Source organism: Eretmochelys imbricata, chromosome 8, assembly GCF_965152235.1.
Source record: "Eretmochelys imbricata isolate rEreImb1 chromosome 8, rEreImb1.hap1, whole genome shotgun sequence".
NCBI lineage: Eukaryota > Metazoa > Chordata > Testudines > Cheloniidae > Eretmochelys > Eretmochelys imbricata.
Window position 1 is genome coordinate 16,735,702 of NC_135579.1, and position 19,226 is coordinate 16,754,927.

At 36.0% G+C, this 19,226-nt stretch overlaps 1 protein-coding gene across 3 annotated transcripts in view; it reads right to left on the reverse strand.

Annotated features, from left to right (window-relative positions):
- Window positions 1-19,226, reverse strand: part of NR3C1 (nuclear receptor subfamily 3 group C member 1) — a 160,430-nt gene that overhangs the window by 13,033 nt on the left and 128,171 nt on the right. For all 3 annotated transcript variants that reach the window (XM_077825411.1, XM_077825412.1, XM_077825410.1), the window contains 2 exons: window positions 12,677-12,955; window positions 9,260-9,404 (listed from right to left, as the gene is read on the reverse strand). In XM_077825411.1, coding sequence (XP_077681537.1) covers window positions 9,260-9,404; window positions 12,677-12,955 — 424 coding nt within the window. The remainder of the gene's footprint in view (window positions 1-9,259; window positions 9,405-12,676; window positions 12,956-19,226) is intronic.

Consider the following 19,226-nt stretch of genomic DNA (forward strand, 5'->3'; position numbering starts at 1 on the left):
ACAATAAATGCAGAGGTCTGAGTGGGCGTATACAGACATACCACTGGTTTCAGAATAGCAATACTGTAATACAGGTGACTGGTAACTACAGAGTAGTTTAATTACACTATAATTGGAATGCAACAGTGATTTTCCTTTCCAGTATGTAATTACTGCCTGTTCTTATAAGTGGAGCATTAACTAGATGACTATATTACTTATTATTCCTCTAGTAGGGTTCTTGTTTTGATAGTGATTTTAAAACTGATAAGAGTTGGTCACTTTATTGTTTCTTATAAATCAATTATGTTTCATTCTCTTGATCAGCTACACTGCAAGGAAACAAACTGGTGAGTTATTTAACTATCAAGTACCTCCGTGTTGAGTCATCTGCCACTCTCATGCCATTGGTATAGTAAAGAAGTACACTATGTGTTTCAAACATAAAATAATGGGTGAGTCTCCAAAAGCAAGAACTGGGTACTAATGCTTAGAACTGCTGAGTTAGTGCTATTATCAGACATACACTGCCCCTAGGAAATCCCAGCTCTCATTGCCTAAACTCTTATTCAAAGTGTGCTATCCTATATGCCTACTTTATTTTACAATGCCAGAAAAAAACCCCCAGCCATACAGCATCTGGATGTCACATCTCCCATGTATAGCAAAATTACATATGCTTTTATTAGAAAGATTACGCAGTTACTTAGACTATAATATTTTTATGTTTTAAAGACTGCCTTCTCTGAACTGATCTTAATAAAAATATATAGGATTTTGGAGTAAACTTTACACAGAATATACAGCGCTAGTTAAAATCTATATAATTTACAGTTAAAGGGCACATGAGGTTTGCGTGGGACACAAGAGGTAGTTAAAGGCATGTGATTTTCAACATTCAATATGAGTCACTCAGCTCTATTAAATCTATGAAAGAATAAAATCAGTAAACAAGGTGCTGACACTGAACAACAGGCTATTCTGATTCAACAGTCTGATGTACAAACAAATATTTTTTAAAGAAATTGTTCTGGGAAACAAGAAAACTTGCCTTTTAAAAATTTTTTTCAAAAAGCCAAAATACTTAGATTTATTTTCTTTCCACTTAAATTTTATAGGGTATATAACACTGGAGAAAATGAAACAGAGGAGCAGGCCTCAGAGTTAAGAACAGAGAACTGATGAAGTGGTGAGCAGGCAAACAAGAATAGGAGTTTCAAAACATGATTTATAAAAACCTTTTTATAAGGCCATGCAGTCATTACATGCCGTACACTGCTTCATGGCCACAAATGCATGTGATTTGCTGTTGCTTAATATGTTTCACATACAATTGGGAGACCTTCTCCTGAAGACAATAGCTGAAGTATGCAGACATGGGCTCTGATATAAAGTGAGTATTGCATGGTAATTTTGGCAGTAATGATACAGCACTATAAAATTTCACACTTTTATAGTCCCAAAATACTAAAACATGTTCTGGAGCTTCAGATATGGTGGGCTGCCAAGCTCCACCCCAGCTTTTAAAATGGGTCATATAAGCACATGCTATAATGGTGCATTTGTAAGCCAATACACACACAATTTGGATGTGTTCTTTTTTACATTTCAAGTTGTAACGTGATGTATTGGTTAAGCATAAAAATATTAATTCCCCAAAGAATATGGTTCCCACATGGGAAAAAAATTTAAAATTTGATTTTGTACACTCTTCCCAGTGTGTTTTTTTTTGCCGGGGGGGGGGGGCGGGAGGGTTAAAGAAAAGTTGAGTTCAATGGGCATTAGGAATCTAGATGCTTTTGAAAATCCCAGTAGGTGCCTAGATACTTTTAAAAATCTGCCCCTTAATTTCTCTGTGCCTCAGTACCCATATGTAAAATGTAGATAATACTCACAGGGTGCTGTGTGAATAAATACACTAAAGGAGCTCAGATATTATTGAGATGGGGGGGCAACATATGAGTAGCTGAGATATAAAGAACCGTTTTTCAAAACATTCTGCATAGTTTACACATATTTAAATCCCTTATTTTTGGAATAGCATTAGCAGACACTTTCTCTCCCTCAAGCATCATAGTATTGATGAACCTTTAAAACACAAATTGATTAGATAATAAGCACAAAAAATATAAAAATATAAAATGTACCAGTCTACATCTGTATAGCTAAAAAGCAGCTAAACAAATCGTGGTGTTTTTTCTTTATATTAGGTATTATTTTGCAATTTTTGATATGCCCAAAAATCACACACTTGATAATATGCTAGGAGTAATATCAAATACTGTTAAATTCTCTGAAGCCAGTTTATCTTAGTAACTTTTCCTGTGCTTTACTCTTGCAGCAAATTATGGTAAATTGACTTTATATAGGAAGTAGTTTAAGATCAGCTCCATCATGTTGCTGTACGGGGATGACACAGAAAGATGTGATCTGATGATGTCCTAATCAATAACTTCAAATTATTTAAATAGTGTGATTGTTAACAACTTGCACTGCCAATAAACATGCTACTTTTAAATGTTGTCTGAGTGCAAACTGAGAGGGAGAAAGTATGTTAATAATAGGGATTTCAGATTTCTCAGCTTAACTGCAGTAAAATACATTTAAAATTACTCTCATACCAGATATTTCTAGCTGAAAACTGCAACTGTGCAGATACCTTTAAAATATTATGAATTATTTTTATACTGTATTTTGCATAAAGACAGTCCCTCTGCCCTGGGGAACATGCATTTAAATAGGATCCCTCCTCTCCTCAGTCTCTGATTAAAAGTGTTGCAACAACTGTAAAATTCAAGAAATATGTACATGGATGAAGTACATGTAGTGTTTAGAGGTTGGAACTGTGAATCAAGAGCCAAAAAAAAATTCCTCGCTCAGCAGCAGACTTCCTTTGTGACTTGGGTCACATGACTTATCCTCATTTTCCTGATGGGGAAGCAGGTAACTCAGAGGCTACCTCTTTCCTGCATCAGATGGATACCGTGAGGCTAAATTTGTTGTTTCTAAGGTAACTAGAAATCTTTGGGTGAAGGGCACTATTCATTAAAAACACATTTCATTACTTGCATAAGTGCTTCAAGATAATAATTTCACACCATATGCTATACAAACTGTTGTTTGTTGTTGTAATGAGTCTAAAATCTATCACAAGAACTTTTTTGCCACAGTTTTGTATGATTGAACGGCTATAATCCATCCCATGTGGGTGAGTCCATACAGCCCCGCAAAGTCTTGCCAAATCTTCAGTTATGCAATACTCAGCTAAAAGAAAAGGACTATCTACTGAAATTAATCTCATCTAGTATGATATGGATCAAAGAAAGTGGCAGACAATTCTATTTCTATTAGAGAAAGTAACCAATGAATCAAAATTTGTCCGTGACTGAAATTAAACATATCTGAGGCCAAAGACAGATGATTGTTTTTATTGTTGCAAGTGGGAAATGTTGTGCAATATAAAAGGATGGGAGTATGGAAATGCTGTGGGCTATTTACATGCCTTGAGATGGAAAGCTCAAGCAACTCCTATTTCCTAAACTTTTTTTTTTCCTTGTTAGAATTCTGCAACATTGCCTGGGAAGTCAGAGTTCTGGTGCAGAATTCCAGTGCCTGTGTTGCTGCATTGAAATAGTCTACTCCTAATCTACTTTGCTTAGATAAGAGATAGTCGGATCAAATATAGATACACGATCCTGTTACCACAGCTAATAATGATTAAGTGCCTGATTCACTGGGTACTGAACACCTCCTCACAGGTGCTGAATGCCTTCAACTCTCAGAATCACACCCTAAAACAGCAGTATTCACAAAGAACAATTAATAAATTTCTCCCACTATACAGTATACTAAAAATTGCTAAGTCAATGCTACACAACTGAGAGTTTTGATAATACTAAACAGCACTTTTCATTTTTAAAGGATTAAATATTAGATAATTAATTTAAAATGTTTGGAAACGTTAAGACTTGGGTCTCCCAACAAATGAAACTTATCACTCTGCCTTGGACTGTGATTCTATTCTATTACACAGGTTAAGCACTGTTGAGTCTGGTTCATACTTGGATAAGAGACCTTCAAAACACCCCTAACTTCAACAGAAAGTGGTGTTAGTGATTCAATAGACAGTAGTCTTCCCTTTGAGTTAGTATTGAACCACAGCCCCAGCATGGTATTAAGGGATGCTATGCTTCAGTTGGTGTCATCTTTTGGGTCACAGGTAAAGAAGAGGCCGTGGCCACTTGTGTTTTTTTAAAAAGCTCAAGGCATTTTTTGCAGGTATAGGGACATTACGCCAATGTGCTTGCCAAAGTCTCTAGTTTTGGTAATTATATTCTGCCTACAATGCCCGAAGTGATCCTTGTAGTCTCAGTTGAATATGATATTCTTCTTTTCCTGTCTTACAGCAGTTATGTATTGTTTTTGTGCACTATTCAATAGTTGCCATGCTTCATTCAGAAATGCCTACCATTTACTGACAAGTGACATGTGAGAAATTTCAGCCAGGAAGGTAATTTTGGTGAATATGTAACACTGAAAATAAGACGTTAGAAAGAAAGTGCCAATCTAATTTTACGTACAATGCCACTATCCCCACGCTAATTTCATCTCTCAGTGTACGTGCTTTACTCAAAATTAATGAAGTTGTATATTCAAACAATATTTCAAGATTGTAACTAAATTATGGAAATAAATTAGTTATATCTGAGAATTAACCATAGTTAATAATTTATCGCTTAGAATGTACGCTCCTTGGAGTCACACTGTCTTATCTGTAAAGCTTTATTCATATTTACAGCACTATATTAAACAACAGAAGCTTTCAGAGGTAAAGCATTTTGTGCACCAGTTTAGGAAATTAGATGGTGTTAATCCCATGAACAGTAGTATCAGAATAATCAACCACTTGAAGGTTGCAGCTATTCAACAAAGACATATTCAACATATTTTAATATATAAACAAAGTGAGAATGGCAAAATCCAAGGCTTTTACAACATAATTACTAAAAAGAACAATAAAAGGTTTACAAAGGGCAAGACAAATATTTACACCAAAAAATGAAATGGAATGTGCACATGAAAAGATATTTGAAACACAAATGGCCAATCATATAGAAAATAAAAGGTATTACTGGCTCCTGTCAGCAAACTAAGACAAGACTGGAGAGAAATTCTTTAACAATGTCATATTTTCTGCTTCTACAGTGCCTTCTCTCCAAGGATCTCAAAGTACTTTAACTGCACTACATAAGTCTCAAAACACCCCAGTGCGGTGGATATCATACCCATTTTAAATATGGGGAAATTGAGGCACGGTTTAAGAAGCCACTTCTGCTCACAGGGACATCAAAAGCCACAGTGCTATAATGGTGCAGGATCTGGTCTTAAGTGTTTTGTTCAAGGCTACACAGCAAATGTATGGCACAATCTGGATGAGGATCCAGATTTTCTGACTCCCAGTACAGGGTGGCTTTAACCCTGTAAAGCAGCACAACCTCTTATGCAATGGACACAAAGTCCAATTGTAAAGCCAGAATTAGAAATCAAAACTTAGAAATTAGAGTAAATACAAATCAGCAAAACCATACTGACCTTCATAGCTTCACTGGCATTTTCAGCCATTTACAAAACATTGCCATTAAAATTGTGATAATGATAAAAAAAGCTTAGTGGCACTGTATTTTGAGTGCCCTGAATGTACCAATATTTCATAGTCTGTATGCCACAAAGGGTATGATGTTTGAGTTCATGAATAAAAGAGAAGCCAATTTCACATTTTTCATAGTAAACCTCACATTTACTTTAAGTCTGCGGGTGGTTAAACTGAATCTTGGACTGTTCTGGCCAGCAACCTCAAAGAATTTATTTACAGACTGCTTCAAACAATCAAGTGAGTCAAGAGAGTTTTAATTAAAACGTCACAAAATATATTGTAACAAGAGTAAAAACCACAAGAAGACAAAACCAGTAAAGAAGCACAAAAGCAATAAAGAAGCTGAAGTGACTAATAAAAGTAAAGCTATAGCGCACATTTAAGTTATTTTCTTGTCCTGATAGACAAATATTTTTATGCTCAAAAGCAACCAACAAGCAGTCATACTGTAATCTATAAAAAGTAACAGTGCACACTGGAAACAGCAAGCTAGCAAATAAATTAGTGCCCCTGATCATTCATCCTCAGAGTCATTAGTTTAAACAGCTAAGATCAGATGTTTTTATTATATGATTGGCTCATCTTGACTTCACATTCATCCTGGGCATTATTTTAGCATAGTGATGTCACCTCTGAAATCCATGTGCATAAGGGCCTAATTTTCAAAAGTAATGAGCACCTGCAGCTCTTCTTGCCTTGAACTGAAGTTGGGGGTGCTCGCTACTTCCAAAAATCAGGCTCTAAAAGCTTATTGTTTTCTTGTTTGGGAATACAACAGAGAAAGTGACAATCAAATTAGGTGCTAATATGCTGCATTAGGAATTCTCTAATTTGTTTTCTCCCTGGCTAGTGAACAAAATACATATCCTGCCTCCAGTGCCTCCGGTTAATTTTGGACAGGTTTAGACAACATGATGGTAAGAATGCCTGAGACCTCTACTAGTATCATCAGAGCTGCCACAATGGAAGTTTACCTGAAATAACTATTGTAGAGTATTTTGACCATTTCTATTCCATAGAAGAAATAGGTTTTAAAAGTGAGCTAAAGGAGATGGTTCCAATGAGATCCATCTCAAGTAGAAAGAAGGCATAGAGCAGTGATCTATCAGCCTTGCAAGCAAGTTACAAATTGCCCTGTAACTTCTGAATATTTTGGCATTATGTTTACAAGCAATCAAATGGTGTCAGAAATACCACATATACATCAGTCATATATTGGTTTTAATCAACTCAAATGAATGGGCAGCACCACACAATTTCTTAAATCAGCCTCCCTGTTTCTGCTTTAGCTTTTCTATCAAACACAAACAACCTCCTCCTCCCCAGCCCCCAAGTTCACTAATCCAATGAGACTCAAATCCATATGAAAGGGTTAAAAAACTAAAAAAATGTAAATATTTAAAAATCTTACCTTCAGAAGAGTCCAACAATTCAGTAGAGCACCTACCCTCAGAATGTTTTATTTAAAACTAAATACAACAACACAGTTTGACATCGATGCACAAAATTGTGTTTCGTATAGAAAAAAGGCTCTACCCCTGTTATGTTACTTATCTAAAAAGAGAGGATGGGAGAATTAGTGTTTGAAGGTACACAGTGCTAATCAAACACTATTTATCATAGTTACTATTCATCTGTTTAGGGTGACCAGATTCCCGATTTTATAGGGACAGTAGCAATATTTGGGGCTTTTTTAAATATGGGCTCTTATTACCCTCCAACCCTTGTCCCAATTTTTCACACTTGCTATCTCGTCACCCTACATCTGTTAGATACTTACATGGCATTCTCTCACCGTAATATCTGAGATATAACACCCCTTACTCAGGGGAAGATTAAGCTGATGTGGCAGAGGGAAGCAAGAACTTAATTAAATTCTTTCGGGGCAGAAACCTTTAGTACTCGACTTATTAGGATAAAAGGGTTCACAAATGTAAAAGAGCAGAACGGATATCTGTCAGACCATTGTCATGCCTTCCTAATAGTTTCTGGTCCAGCCTTCAAACAGTATATTTTGGAAATTGTTTTGGTTTTGTGATTTAAATCCCTTTGTGCTTCTCTCTAGAACCATTAAGATGAAAATATTAATATACATAAGTATTTAAAATACATAAATATTATGTTAAATAAACTGATTTACTTGACTGACCAGCCTACCTTGAAGCCATGCTAATCTGTTGAGTAACTAATGTGTTTTATATCTTTTTTCCCCATTGACCTGCCCAACTATTTTCTTCTCCTTCTATGATTATGGACTTTCAGTGAATGGCTTCATTTTTTAACCCCTTTTAAAAAAATTAAAACAATGTGCCACACTTTGCAAGACAACTTATTTGTATTCAAACTAAACACTGAAAAAAAGCAAAAAGCAAGTATGTTTAGACACACCAAGAAGCTGAAGTCTTATTTGAGTTTGAGTGGTTCTACAGTGAACTAGAAAACTTGTAGGAACTGTTACAAAGAGAAAGTCTTTTGAAAACATGTACCCACAGAACAGATACCTTTGTTTTGAAATAAGGCTAGTGTGTATACCCAAATCTGATTTTAAAGCTACAAAAATTGTTCTGCATTTTATCATCAAAATATCAAAAACTAAAAAAGTTAGAACTAGGTTAGACGTAAAGCCTAATGTTATACTTATATTATATAAGGTATGGGCCTGATTTTCTTCTAGACCAATGTTATATGCTAGTGTAACTCCACTGTCTTAACTGGATTTGCTCAAAATTCACAGTAAAGCAATCAGAAAAGTATAAGGCCCCATAAGAACAAGAGAAAAAAAAGTCCAAATGCTTTAGCAAATTACTCAAAAAAAATTGCACAATAAGAACAACGAGTGTTTCCTGAAAATGGATAAAACTGGTTAGAAAAGAGCATTATCCTGGGCACAAGATTTGTCTATAAACTTTGACTTTCTGCAATCTGCAGTTTTACAGTAGATTCCTATTAGGGAGTTCAAAACAGAACAGCTGTGGAATTACAAACAGCAATCTATGGGCCTACTTGTAGAATAAGGGTGACACAGAAGCATAATTAGTTAGCTACACAATTCTTTAAATTGTGTTTTGTAAAAATTTTTTTTATGGGTTCAAATTACGCAAACATTTTAACTATATACCAGCAGCTAGATCAACAGTACCATAAATGCCACCAACTGATTTAACTGATCAGTTCAGTGACAATGATGGTATTATTGTTTAGGAGTTTATTCCATTTGCCAGTCTTCTTTTTTTGACAAAGAATTTTAACAGAAATATCCTGTTAGCATAATTTTTTCCTGAACCTTTAGAACTAATTATTGTAATGAATGATGCAGCTGCATCAACAAAATAGAATCCATCCACCCATCAATCCTCCCCCCACTCTAGACAGAAACACAAACTTTCAGCTAGTTCTAAAAGACCATTAGTTCATTTGACTTATTTAAAAGAATACATATCATGTGCTAAAAGGAAACTGATTTTGCAGGCAAAATGTCAGTACAGTGATTCTTTGCACAACTTTGTTACCTAGTGACATACATTAAGTAGGATTTACTCTCTATAAAAAATACTTATGGCAGAAAAATGGTTCGGGGAGTTTAATACAGCTCTGGCATATGGGGAAAATGACTCATACACTACTTACTCATTAATAATCAGATCTGGTGCAAAACACAGCAGGTTTCCATTTGACTGTTTATATGATCTCCATCCTAGAGCAAAAGCCATCAGGAACATCCATGAGTACTGCAGAAGGGTCATTTGGTCGTCCAAATGTAAATTTCGGAAACCTAAAAAATACAAAATATAACAGTATAGGCAGTGAACAAGTAACGCTTAGGAAATGCTCCTTTTCAAATCTATCAAACAAATCATCAGTACAAATAAAAGTGTTATTAATACACAGCAGTATTTTAAAATGTGTTTCATATTATTTTCTTTAGTTGCAGTGGTGCATGTAGACTTGAAGACATCAAAATTGTGTGTTGAACTGCAATGAACAGATATAATCAAGTACTTCTGTATTTTATGTTGTTAGATGCTAAATAATCTGATCTAACTAAAAGTGCATCTGTATGCTGAGAAAGAACAGACTGCACTTGTGGTGGTAGGGAAGATGAAGACATGAGATTAGAAAAACTAACAGTGCGTCTCTTACCTGCAAATTCTTGCTGTTGATCAAAGTAATATACAAAACTTCAGCATAATTTTAAAGTTACCAAGATTACATTCAGCTGCTTAGCATACGACTGTAATGTATCTTTTATTAGTCTACAAAATTTTTTGCCTATGCAGACGAAACAGTACCCACCCACAGGACCCAGCTTAATGTGGTTATAGTCACAATCTCTTTGCCAGTCTTCGGACTTTGGAAGTCTTTAACATAACTAAATTCTTGAGCTGGTTTGAATTTGTGGCCTTCCACAGTTTTAATTACACAGAATACAGAAATGTACTGAAAAGGATAAGTAGCAGAAAAGATAACATTTATACCTTAATTTTAAAAAATATTATATATTATTCCTGAGTACATGTACACACTCCACCCCTAACCTCCAGGTGATTGTTTCCTCCTGGAAGAGTATGTGTCACTCGGAGATCGCTTGAAAACTACTACAGAAATCAGAAGGGAGTGTAATATTAAAAGTTCAGAAAATGTTATTTTTCCATGTAATTGGAAATGAAGGTGAATGAAAAATATCCTACAAGTGATTAATTAAGTTAATGTATTTCCTCATAACCAGACAAAATTGGTTTAAGTGTCTTGTGTAAATATTACAGTAACTTCAGACTGAAGTCCACTGGCTTTATTTTAAACTTTTATTCAACAGTAGTTTTACACAGTAGTCACAAATCACAGAATATGTACCATGTTACTCATCGTCACTAACTGCCTGTAACATTATAGCAACATACAGAATGAACAGGGCCAACAAAAATAATGAAGAAATGTGTTATATCTTAAAATTGCTCCCCTGAGCAGATTTAAAACGTAGACAGCTTTTAATCTACAGTGGTAGCTCATATCAAGCCCTGGCTGCTTTTAACAAGATTTTCTGCCACACCGAGTCCTTATTAAAATTTAGATTCAAGTTCACTTTATTTAATATCATCAGATACTTGACATCCCAAAAAGGTCACTTCAGTGCTATTTCCTTAAGATGTTTAAAATGATAATATCTGGTGAATTAATATGCCCAAATTATATAGCCTCTCAATCTGGTCTACTCCAAAATAAAGGCTGGCAGCTTTGAAGGTAGGAAACCCCCCCTCCATATTGCTACTTTTAAGACTTAGTAATACTGTTTAGAACTCATTTCAAAATTATTGGGTCAAACCTCGAGGTCCTTACTCAAACATTGCTCAGTCAAAACTCCTCTGAAGTAAAAACTTCAGGATACAGCTCATTTTATTTTCCATACATTTATTTCATCGTTCTTTATTGTTAACTAACGATACTAGGGCTAACAAAATGATCTTTGTCCCTTATCAGTTCCATCTGCTTGCATTGGTTATTTCCCACCTGAGACACTAGTCCTCTGGACATCATAAACATTTCCACAGCAACTAACTGTGATATCCCAAATGGAGGACTACTATGATTTCTGCAGGGGTGCCAGAAATCAAAGTAAGTAAACACAGTAAAATGAAAGACTGTTGTGAAGAAAAGCTTTAGTGATAGATTGATCAAGAAAAGGAAGACAAAAAGTCCTGTTATGATCAGAACAGTTACTAGTAATAATATTATTATTATTAAATTAATAGAGTGGCCTTTCAAGGAGTATCATCTTCTGTAAGATTAAGAGCTTGTCTACCTGGGGAAATTAACTAGAATAGTTCCTCATGTGGACACACTAATTCAGAATAAAAAGTGTGCTTCCAAAGCAAAGTGTTTATCCTGGAATAAAGTCACTTTTATCCCAGACTAGATAGCATCCACCCAACAGTTTTGTTATGCTAACTTCACACCTTTACTTTATTCAAATTATTTTCCCAGCGTAGACAAGCCAGAAAGGACGTTTCAATCTCCCTATTCCAGCATAAATGTTTGAATCTAGTCTTTCCTTGTAACTCCAAATAGGTTTATTTTCAAAAAAAGGTGAGACCATCATGTAAAATTAGAGGGCAAGTTACATTACATCTTTACTTATGTGTACATTGTATGTCACCCTTTAGATTTATTTATGGAAACAGGTGGCTAATAGCACTGGCTAGAGCCAAACACAGCAGAAGCAGGTGTGACAGTTTTCCTGTTTATAGCTCTCCCAGATGCTCAACGGCACCACATTTCAGTCTGTCTGAGGACCATGCAATAGGATGCTATGCATAATGTCAGAACTTGAGGACTCATTTTAGCTACCTGTTTCCTGACGTGAAAGAAAGCCAAAGCAAGCTGTAAATGCAACATCCTTACTAACTTACAAATGGGAGGCATATTGGCAATTCTCCTTTAAAAGTCCCATGTAACACACCCAATTTTGTGGAAGCAGCTATGGTGCCTGAACAAAATGGAATATCAGGCTTTACTCCTGGCCTGGGATTAGAGATGGCAATGACTGTTCCCATTCAGGTAGGAAGGATGGGCAGAGTGGAGGAAGCGTGAGGACAAAGTAGCTATGGAGACAAAAAGATACAGGACAATTCCGTTAAGGAGAAGGGGATCAGATGGGTTGCTCCCTGAATCATGGGAACCCTCTTGCTAAAAATTAATAACGAAGCACTGCATTCAAAACTGCTGTGGAAACAGACCCAGGAACACTTCTCTTTTTCTGTGTTAGTGTTTTTAAAAAAGATTTGTGTTGTGTGTGTATTTTATCTCACAGGGACTGAAGAGTCCAACCTAATTTAACCTCAAATTGTAATCAAAGAAATCAAAAAGAGATTTTGGGTCTGTTTTATGTCTGTTTTGTTGATAGGTATTTGAAACATAATTTATCTAAGATATTAATCAATAAGAGTTAGTCCAGAAAAGTATGGAAGGAAAGCATCAAAGTAAAAGACAAAATACTATAATTTGGGACAAAAAACTGACATCTTTTACAAAACAACATCTCTGTATTACCTGGTATTGCCTTTGCCCATTTTACTGCAGCTACCACTTGCCTTCCTCCTAACATGTTGAGAGTTGACATTATACGCCATGTTGAGTCAGGTAGAGTACTGTCGTAGCCCGAATACAGAACTTCCGGCTCAATGACTTCCAGCAGGGAAACCAGGGTAGGGGTTAGCTGCGGCAGAGATGCAGGAACTATACTCTTGCTTACTGGACTTTCAGAAGCATCCCTCGTTGCTGTCACATTGGACTGCTGAATTCCTTTGATCTTCTTCTTTGTTTTTCGAGCTAGGAAAGATTTTAGAAATTACATGTTAATTAAGGAATCTACAAAGTAAAAAAAAAAAAAAGATAGGAAGTGCTGCTCATGCAGGGAATACTCCTTTTTCTTTACATTAGTCATTGGCAACTTCTAAAATATTTTTTCATAGGTTTTTGTAAAAATTTGCATCAGTGAAATGCAGCTAAATCCCTGTTGTAAACTGATTTATCTCAGAGATTTCTAAGAAAGGAGAAGTCACGTTAATGTATCAGAGATGCAGAACAAGGCAGACAGACTAATGTGGGGCTGCAAACTGTATTGGGTGTGACTGCTGGATTTCAATGAGACTTCTCATAATACTGAGCCCCACTTAGTACTAACTGTTTGCAGGACTGGGCACTTGATCATATGCTGAATATGTGAACTACAGAAAACACACAGAAGAAAGGAAAACTGTATTTTATAAATAGAATGCTACTGAATACTCAGAGCCAGGAAAAACATTTTTGGGGGATGACACTGGGCAAGAAAAGAGAATTTTCTCTGGCATCCCTCCTGCAAACAAATTATTGCTGCAGTAATTAAACAGTAAATAAAATTCATATGATATACCAGATAAACACAGCATAAGCAACACATTGCCAGAGATGTCTGCTCTAAAATAGAAAGACTATTTATTAGTGTATCAAAAGTAACTGAGTCTCCTGCTTCCCTTTTGACTCCCCAGAATGTAGATTGCCAACTGTGTAGATTATTTAGTAAATATTTTGCAGTACAGGAAAGTAACTGAAACAATTCTTTTCTGAAGTCTGCATCTTGGTCCATACAGGGGTCCCACAGATACACCAACAGCACATAATAATGCCACTTGTGTAACTTCTAAGAGGGGGAGGGACATAATTTCTGTCCTCTTATAATTTGACTCACCACCACTGCAGAGTAACATAAAATACAACACAGATATAATATGAGACTGTGGTTTTCTCATTTAATTGTGTCCGTTCCATTGTCCAGATGATTATGAATTGTGGATTATGACAGAAATGGTCTCAATTATTATTTTGAAAGCATACAATGATATAAAAAGATGCCACAAGCGCAAGTCTGATCTGCCATGAATGGCAAATGAACACATAATACAGAGCCTGCCTAGTTATTCAAAAACCTCAGTTTTAAATTCAGTAACTTTTCAATTATTTTATTTCTACCCATGCTGTAGGTAACATAAGTCTCTCATGGACAGACAAGTTACTTGCACTGAATATTGGAAGTAAATTGATATTACTTTTAAAAACATTGCATGACCATACTAAATGTCTACAGAACAAAACTTAAGGATATGTGATGAATGGATAATTTTATTATGTCTCCACGCCAACTAGTGCCTTGATTATAACTAATGCATTATTAGAAAATGTATCAGATAACTCAGTAACTTTACAGTTTCAAATTTTTGGAGGTAATATATACTAAAAAGAAATTAATTGAAAAAATGTTAAGGCAACAGTATGGCAGGCTTTGCAACAGAACAAAATTCAGAAAATGCAAAAGTTTAGATTTACAATATGATGGGTATTTTGTGGGAACGAAAAAGACTTTTAGTTTTTTAAATGAAAAATAGTTTCATACACTACACATGGTCCAGAATCCCGTTTGTGGTTTACAATCACATTTTCTTATTTTTTTAAAATGCTCTCTCCCCTGCTCTTTAAAAGGCCCAAAACAAACATAACAGCTTGATCTTGCAAAAATAAAGGGCCTGAATTTTAACTCTTACTACACTGGTGTAGAGTTACTTACCTGAATAATTAATGCTACTCACATCAGTGTGAGTAAGGGGTTCAAAATCTCTTTCTTATGCAAGTGAGTGCGTGCAAGTGTTTGCAGATTAGGCATAAGTGACTATCTGGACAGTAAAGTGAAATTGACAAAACACAAATTGTCAAAAGCCCAAAGTAAACAAGAGAAATATATAATTTTCTACAATTTTTCAGTTCTGATATTTCAGTGTTGCTTAGTAGTACGTGAGGTAATATAATTTTCAAGGAGAAGCATCATTTTAAAGTTGACTGTGTCTATTTATGTAACAACTTAGAATTGGAATTAATTATACAAGTACTGCAATTTTTTTTTTTTACACCATGATTTTCTACTGTCCCAGATGCAGAGGCAGTGCTTTACGGAAGGATTTATCCATGTGCAAATGAACAAGATATTTAAAATCTCTCTCATGCAAATTATTGCAGCAGCAACCTCTGTGCCTGTCAAGCTAAACAAGTAAAATGTATAGTGAAGCAACAAAGGGGAGCAGTTAGGTACTACTACTGTGTGAAAAAGATAACACTTCTGAACACAGAGGCCTGGTGTACGCTGGGAGGAAGATGGGGAGGAGAAAATAATGGAAATCAATTTTGCAAATTTAGCTATGGGTAATCCCAAACAGATGTTATAATTATTTTTTATTTAGAACAATTTCAGAAATTACCACAAAAACTACATTAAAAGAATGTTATTAAGGTTGCATGGTCAAGCACTCACAAGTTAGGAGATACCACAATTAAAGGTTCCCTATACAACCGTAATTTTCCGCTCCCCTCTCGTCTCTGCACATTATGATACAGTCTTTACTTACATGATTACATACTATTTTTTTCATGGGACCATTGCCTCATTTAGTGCACAGGATGAACTTTGCCCAGCCAGTCCCAACTCCCTGTCCCCAGTGTCCTTGTCCAGACAGTTCCAGTTCTCCCATCCTGACTACTCGTCCGATTCCACCCCACTGCTGAGCTGTTTCCCTTTCCACATTCCTCATCTAATCTTAGAGCCATACCCGCTCTCTCCCTCAGCTCCTTGTCCCAATCCCCCCCGTCGCCTGCCTGGCTCCTTGTCCCACTTTCTTTGTGAAGCCACTCAGAGTTCTCCCCCAGTTCCTTGTCTGATGTCTACTCTTCCTCAAACCCTATTCTCCACCCACTAGTTCTTAGTCTCAGTCTCTTTGCCCTACCCTCCCCTCCTCCCAGCTCTCAGTCCCAGTTTCTCTCTTTCCTGCTCTCCATGTCTCAATCTATTCCTTCCCCTCCCCCTCCCCCACAGTCTGGCTTTTATTTCTTCATTAATTGAATTAAAGAACTTCCTTCTCCATGATACCTGGGTGCCAGGGTTGAGTCAGTGAGAGCTCAGGAGAGAGACGCTCCCTGTTCTCAGTTCCATTGTCTGGCTCTACCCAGATCCAAACCAGCTGGGAGCAGCCATAAGAGGGAAAGTCTGGATTTGCTCCTGTCCACATGCACAGGCCCATTACATGTAAGAGCTGTAGGGCGGTGGCGCATGCAGAATCCGGTCAGCACTAAAAGAGGCTCAAGTATGCTTAGAGAAGACAGTCTTCTGAGATTTAACTGCTAAAATGGACACAAGTCTCTATGATGCATGTGCAAATTGACTTTTTCAAAGTCTTACAACTTGGCCAAATCAGGGCACATTTTCACAATGATGACAAAAGGCACACTCCTGACACAAAGGCCACCCACTTGTCAAGTTTCAAGCCTCTGTTCCAAATCCAGACAGTATTACAGATGTTAAAAGAAAGGGACTTAAGAACTTTTTCATGTGGGCAAAACAGCATTTTTTTTCCTAGCCTCATTCTCAGAAATGACTAAAATATTTTGGCTTAAATTTTTCACAAATATTCAGTCCGAGGCAGCTAAACAGCTGAAGTTTGGCAAAGCAATAAGCAACTAAAAACAGGGTCTTTTATAGTAGAAAGTGTCAAGAAACCTGCTTATAATAACGTGCCAATATTACCCATGAAAAAGAGAAATGTTGAGGTAATGTATGTTTTTTCAGTACACTGTTTTTAAACATGCATCTTCTGTAAGACATAGTATTGGGTTTCTCAACTGTTTACACAGACATGTCTTCATATAGATATTGTCTGATGGACCAACTGCCCTCTTGTTCACAAATTGCACATCATCACTGACAACTAAAGAGGTTTCCCAAGTATTAGAGTCTCTTTTCAGTTTACTGCTATTAAAACTGATTTGTTTCCAAAGACTTTTACTGTCTCTGCTGTTTAAGAGGATTGTGTTTAAGAGGATTAGAGTGACTGACTCCAAAACGACTGTTTGTAAATGTTGCCCCAATCAGTAGGGGGTTTCCCTTCATAGTCATATTAAAGATCTGGAATGAAAAAATATTTTCTCTAGATGTTCTCCTGTGGTAGCATACCATGCCTTTATTAGTACCTAATCTCAAAAGGTACTCAGTTCCCAACATTCTCATTAATTTAAATGGCAACTGTAGGCGTTCAGCAACTCTCAAGATTAAGCCTGCAGCTATAGCCTGAAACCGGATTTGATATATAGTGTTCCCATTTGGTTAGTAAGATCAGAACTTTAAATTATATCAGAATTTGGTGTAAACAGGCATAATTTTCACTGACTTACTTCTCACAAGCTACAGTTGTTTACACCAGCACAGATTATGGCAAACACAAACTTTAAGTGGATAAAGATGATGGTCTGAGATTAACAGTTAGCCTCAGGTCTAAATTAATTAACAAATTACCCATTTAATAAGTTTAAAAATTCCTACTGTCTCAACAGTTGACATTAATGAAACAATTTTGCCTTCCTGGAATTTGCAATACACAATATCGTACATTATGCATACGCAAATGTTCTCTTTCACATACTTTTTACTTGTTTAATTGCTCACTAAATCTGAGTAAACATTCATGACACTAGCAAAAACAGAATCAACAGCAATAAAACTGAAAGCAGAAGAAAAGCAAAAATTGGCAGGTTGAGCTGCAGATGGTTTACAAAAAGAAAAGGAGTACTTGTGGCACCTTAGAGACTAACCAATTTATTTGAGCATGAGCTTTCGTGAGCTACAGCTCACTTCATATCCGATGAAGTGAGCTGTAGCTCACGAAAGCTCATGCTCAAATAAATTGGTTAGTCTCTAAGGTGCTACAAGTACTCCTTTTCTTTTTGCGAATACAGACTAACACGGCTGTTACTCTGAAAGATGGTTTACATACTTTTAAAATTAAAAATACAACAACAGAACCAATATATAACAAAGTAAAAAGTCCACCCAAATCAGAGACAAGGAATATCCATCACCACTACAAAATGGGAACTATGGCCTAAATTTTCTGGACACATTCTTGTGATCGTGGTTGCTTCAATTTCTGGGAATCCAACTTGAGACACCTTAAAGTGGCCTGATATTTATGGAGTGCTAAGCACTTTCCCTCTTAAAAGAAATATTGAGCTTCTTTAAAATGTGTTCGCCCAGAAAAGAGACAACCCCTGCCCCAACCTCCCTCCTCACTAGCCATTTTTGAATATATTACTTGAATATTCAAGTTTTTGAAAGGAAAATGAGACAATTTTCCATAGCACTCAGGGCACTGGAAATGTCAATTTTTTTCAAGTTTTTGAACTTGAAAAAAAAAAGGATATAAATAATGTTACAGTGGTCAAGAGGAAACCAACTGATGAGAAGAAACAAGGGCACCCAAGAGAAACCTTAAGACCCATACTTAGCAGGGAGGGCAGAATAGAACAGATTACCTCAATGCCACAGAGCAGATGGACGCAGCAGTTAATAATACAGAGGGATTCAAGAGTGTAGTTACTGCCATGTGCCAACACTAGTGTGAGAAGAATGTAAATAATAATGTAATGCCTACAGGATAGTTTATTAAACCCAGCAGAATTTATCATTTTTAAAAGCAATGCCCCCTCCCCAATATTTGAAATCTGCTGGATCATTTCATTATTCAAAATTTAGTTGTCTTGTCTGAGATGTTTATTTGCCTTCCTTTCACATACAATTTCCCCAAAATTTTTCATTTATTTTGATAACCTACCTTTCTAGTAAGTTGTAAAAACACATTTTCTATAATGTTTATGGATGGTTGCAACAAGAAAATTGAAGTCCAAAATTCGAGCTGGTGTACAAAAATGTACCCTCAAAAATTTGCACATGGCCTTTTTAAACAAGCAAATAAGGTCAAATTTGTACTCATTATAGAAGTCTTGCTGAAAAGTTGGCCCTTGAGGTTCAGTGCTTAAACTGTCATAGTGGGGCAGAACTGTATTAGAAAGAGAAAAAAATTAACCTGTAAGTGCAAGTTACTGCACCCTATTAAAGGATATATCAGTTATAAACGGACTATACTTGATCTTAGCTAAAAAACTGAGATGATATTTAGATGTTTATTTTGATTAATTTTGCTGTGTTTTTAGAAATACAGTTTAAATATTTTTCACATCTGGAATG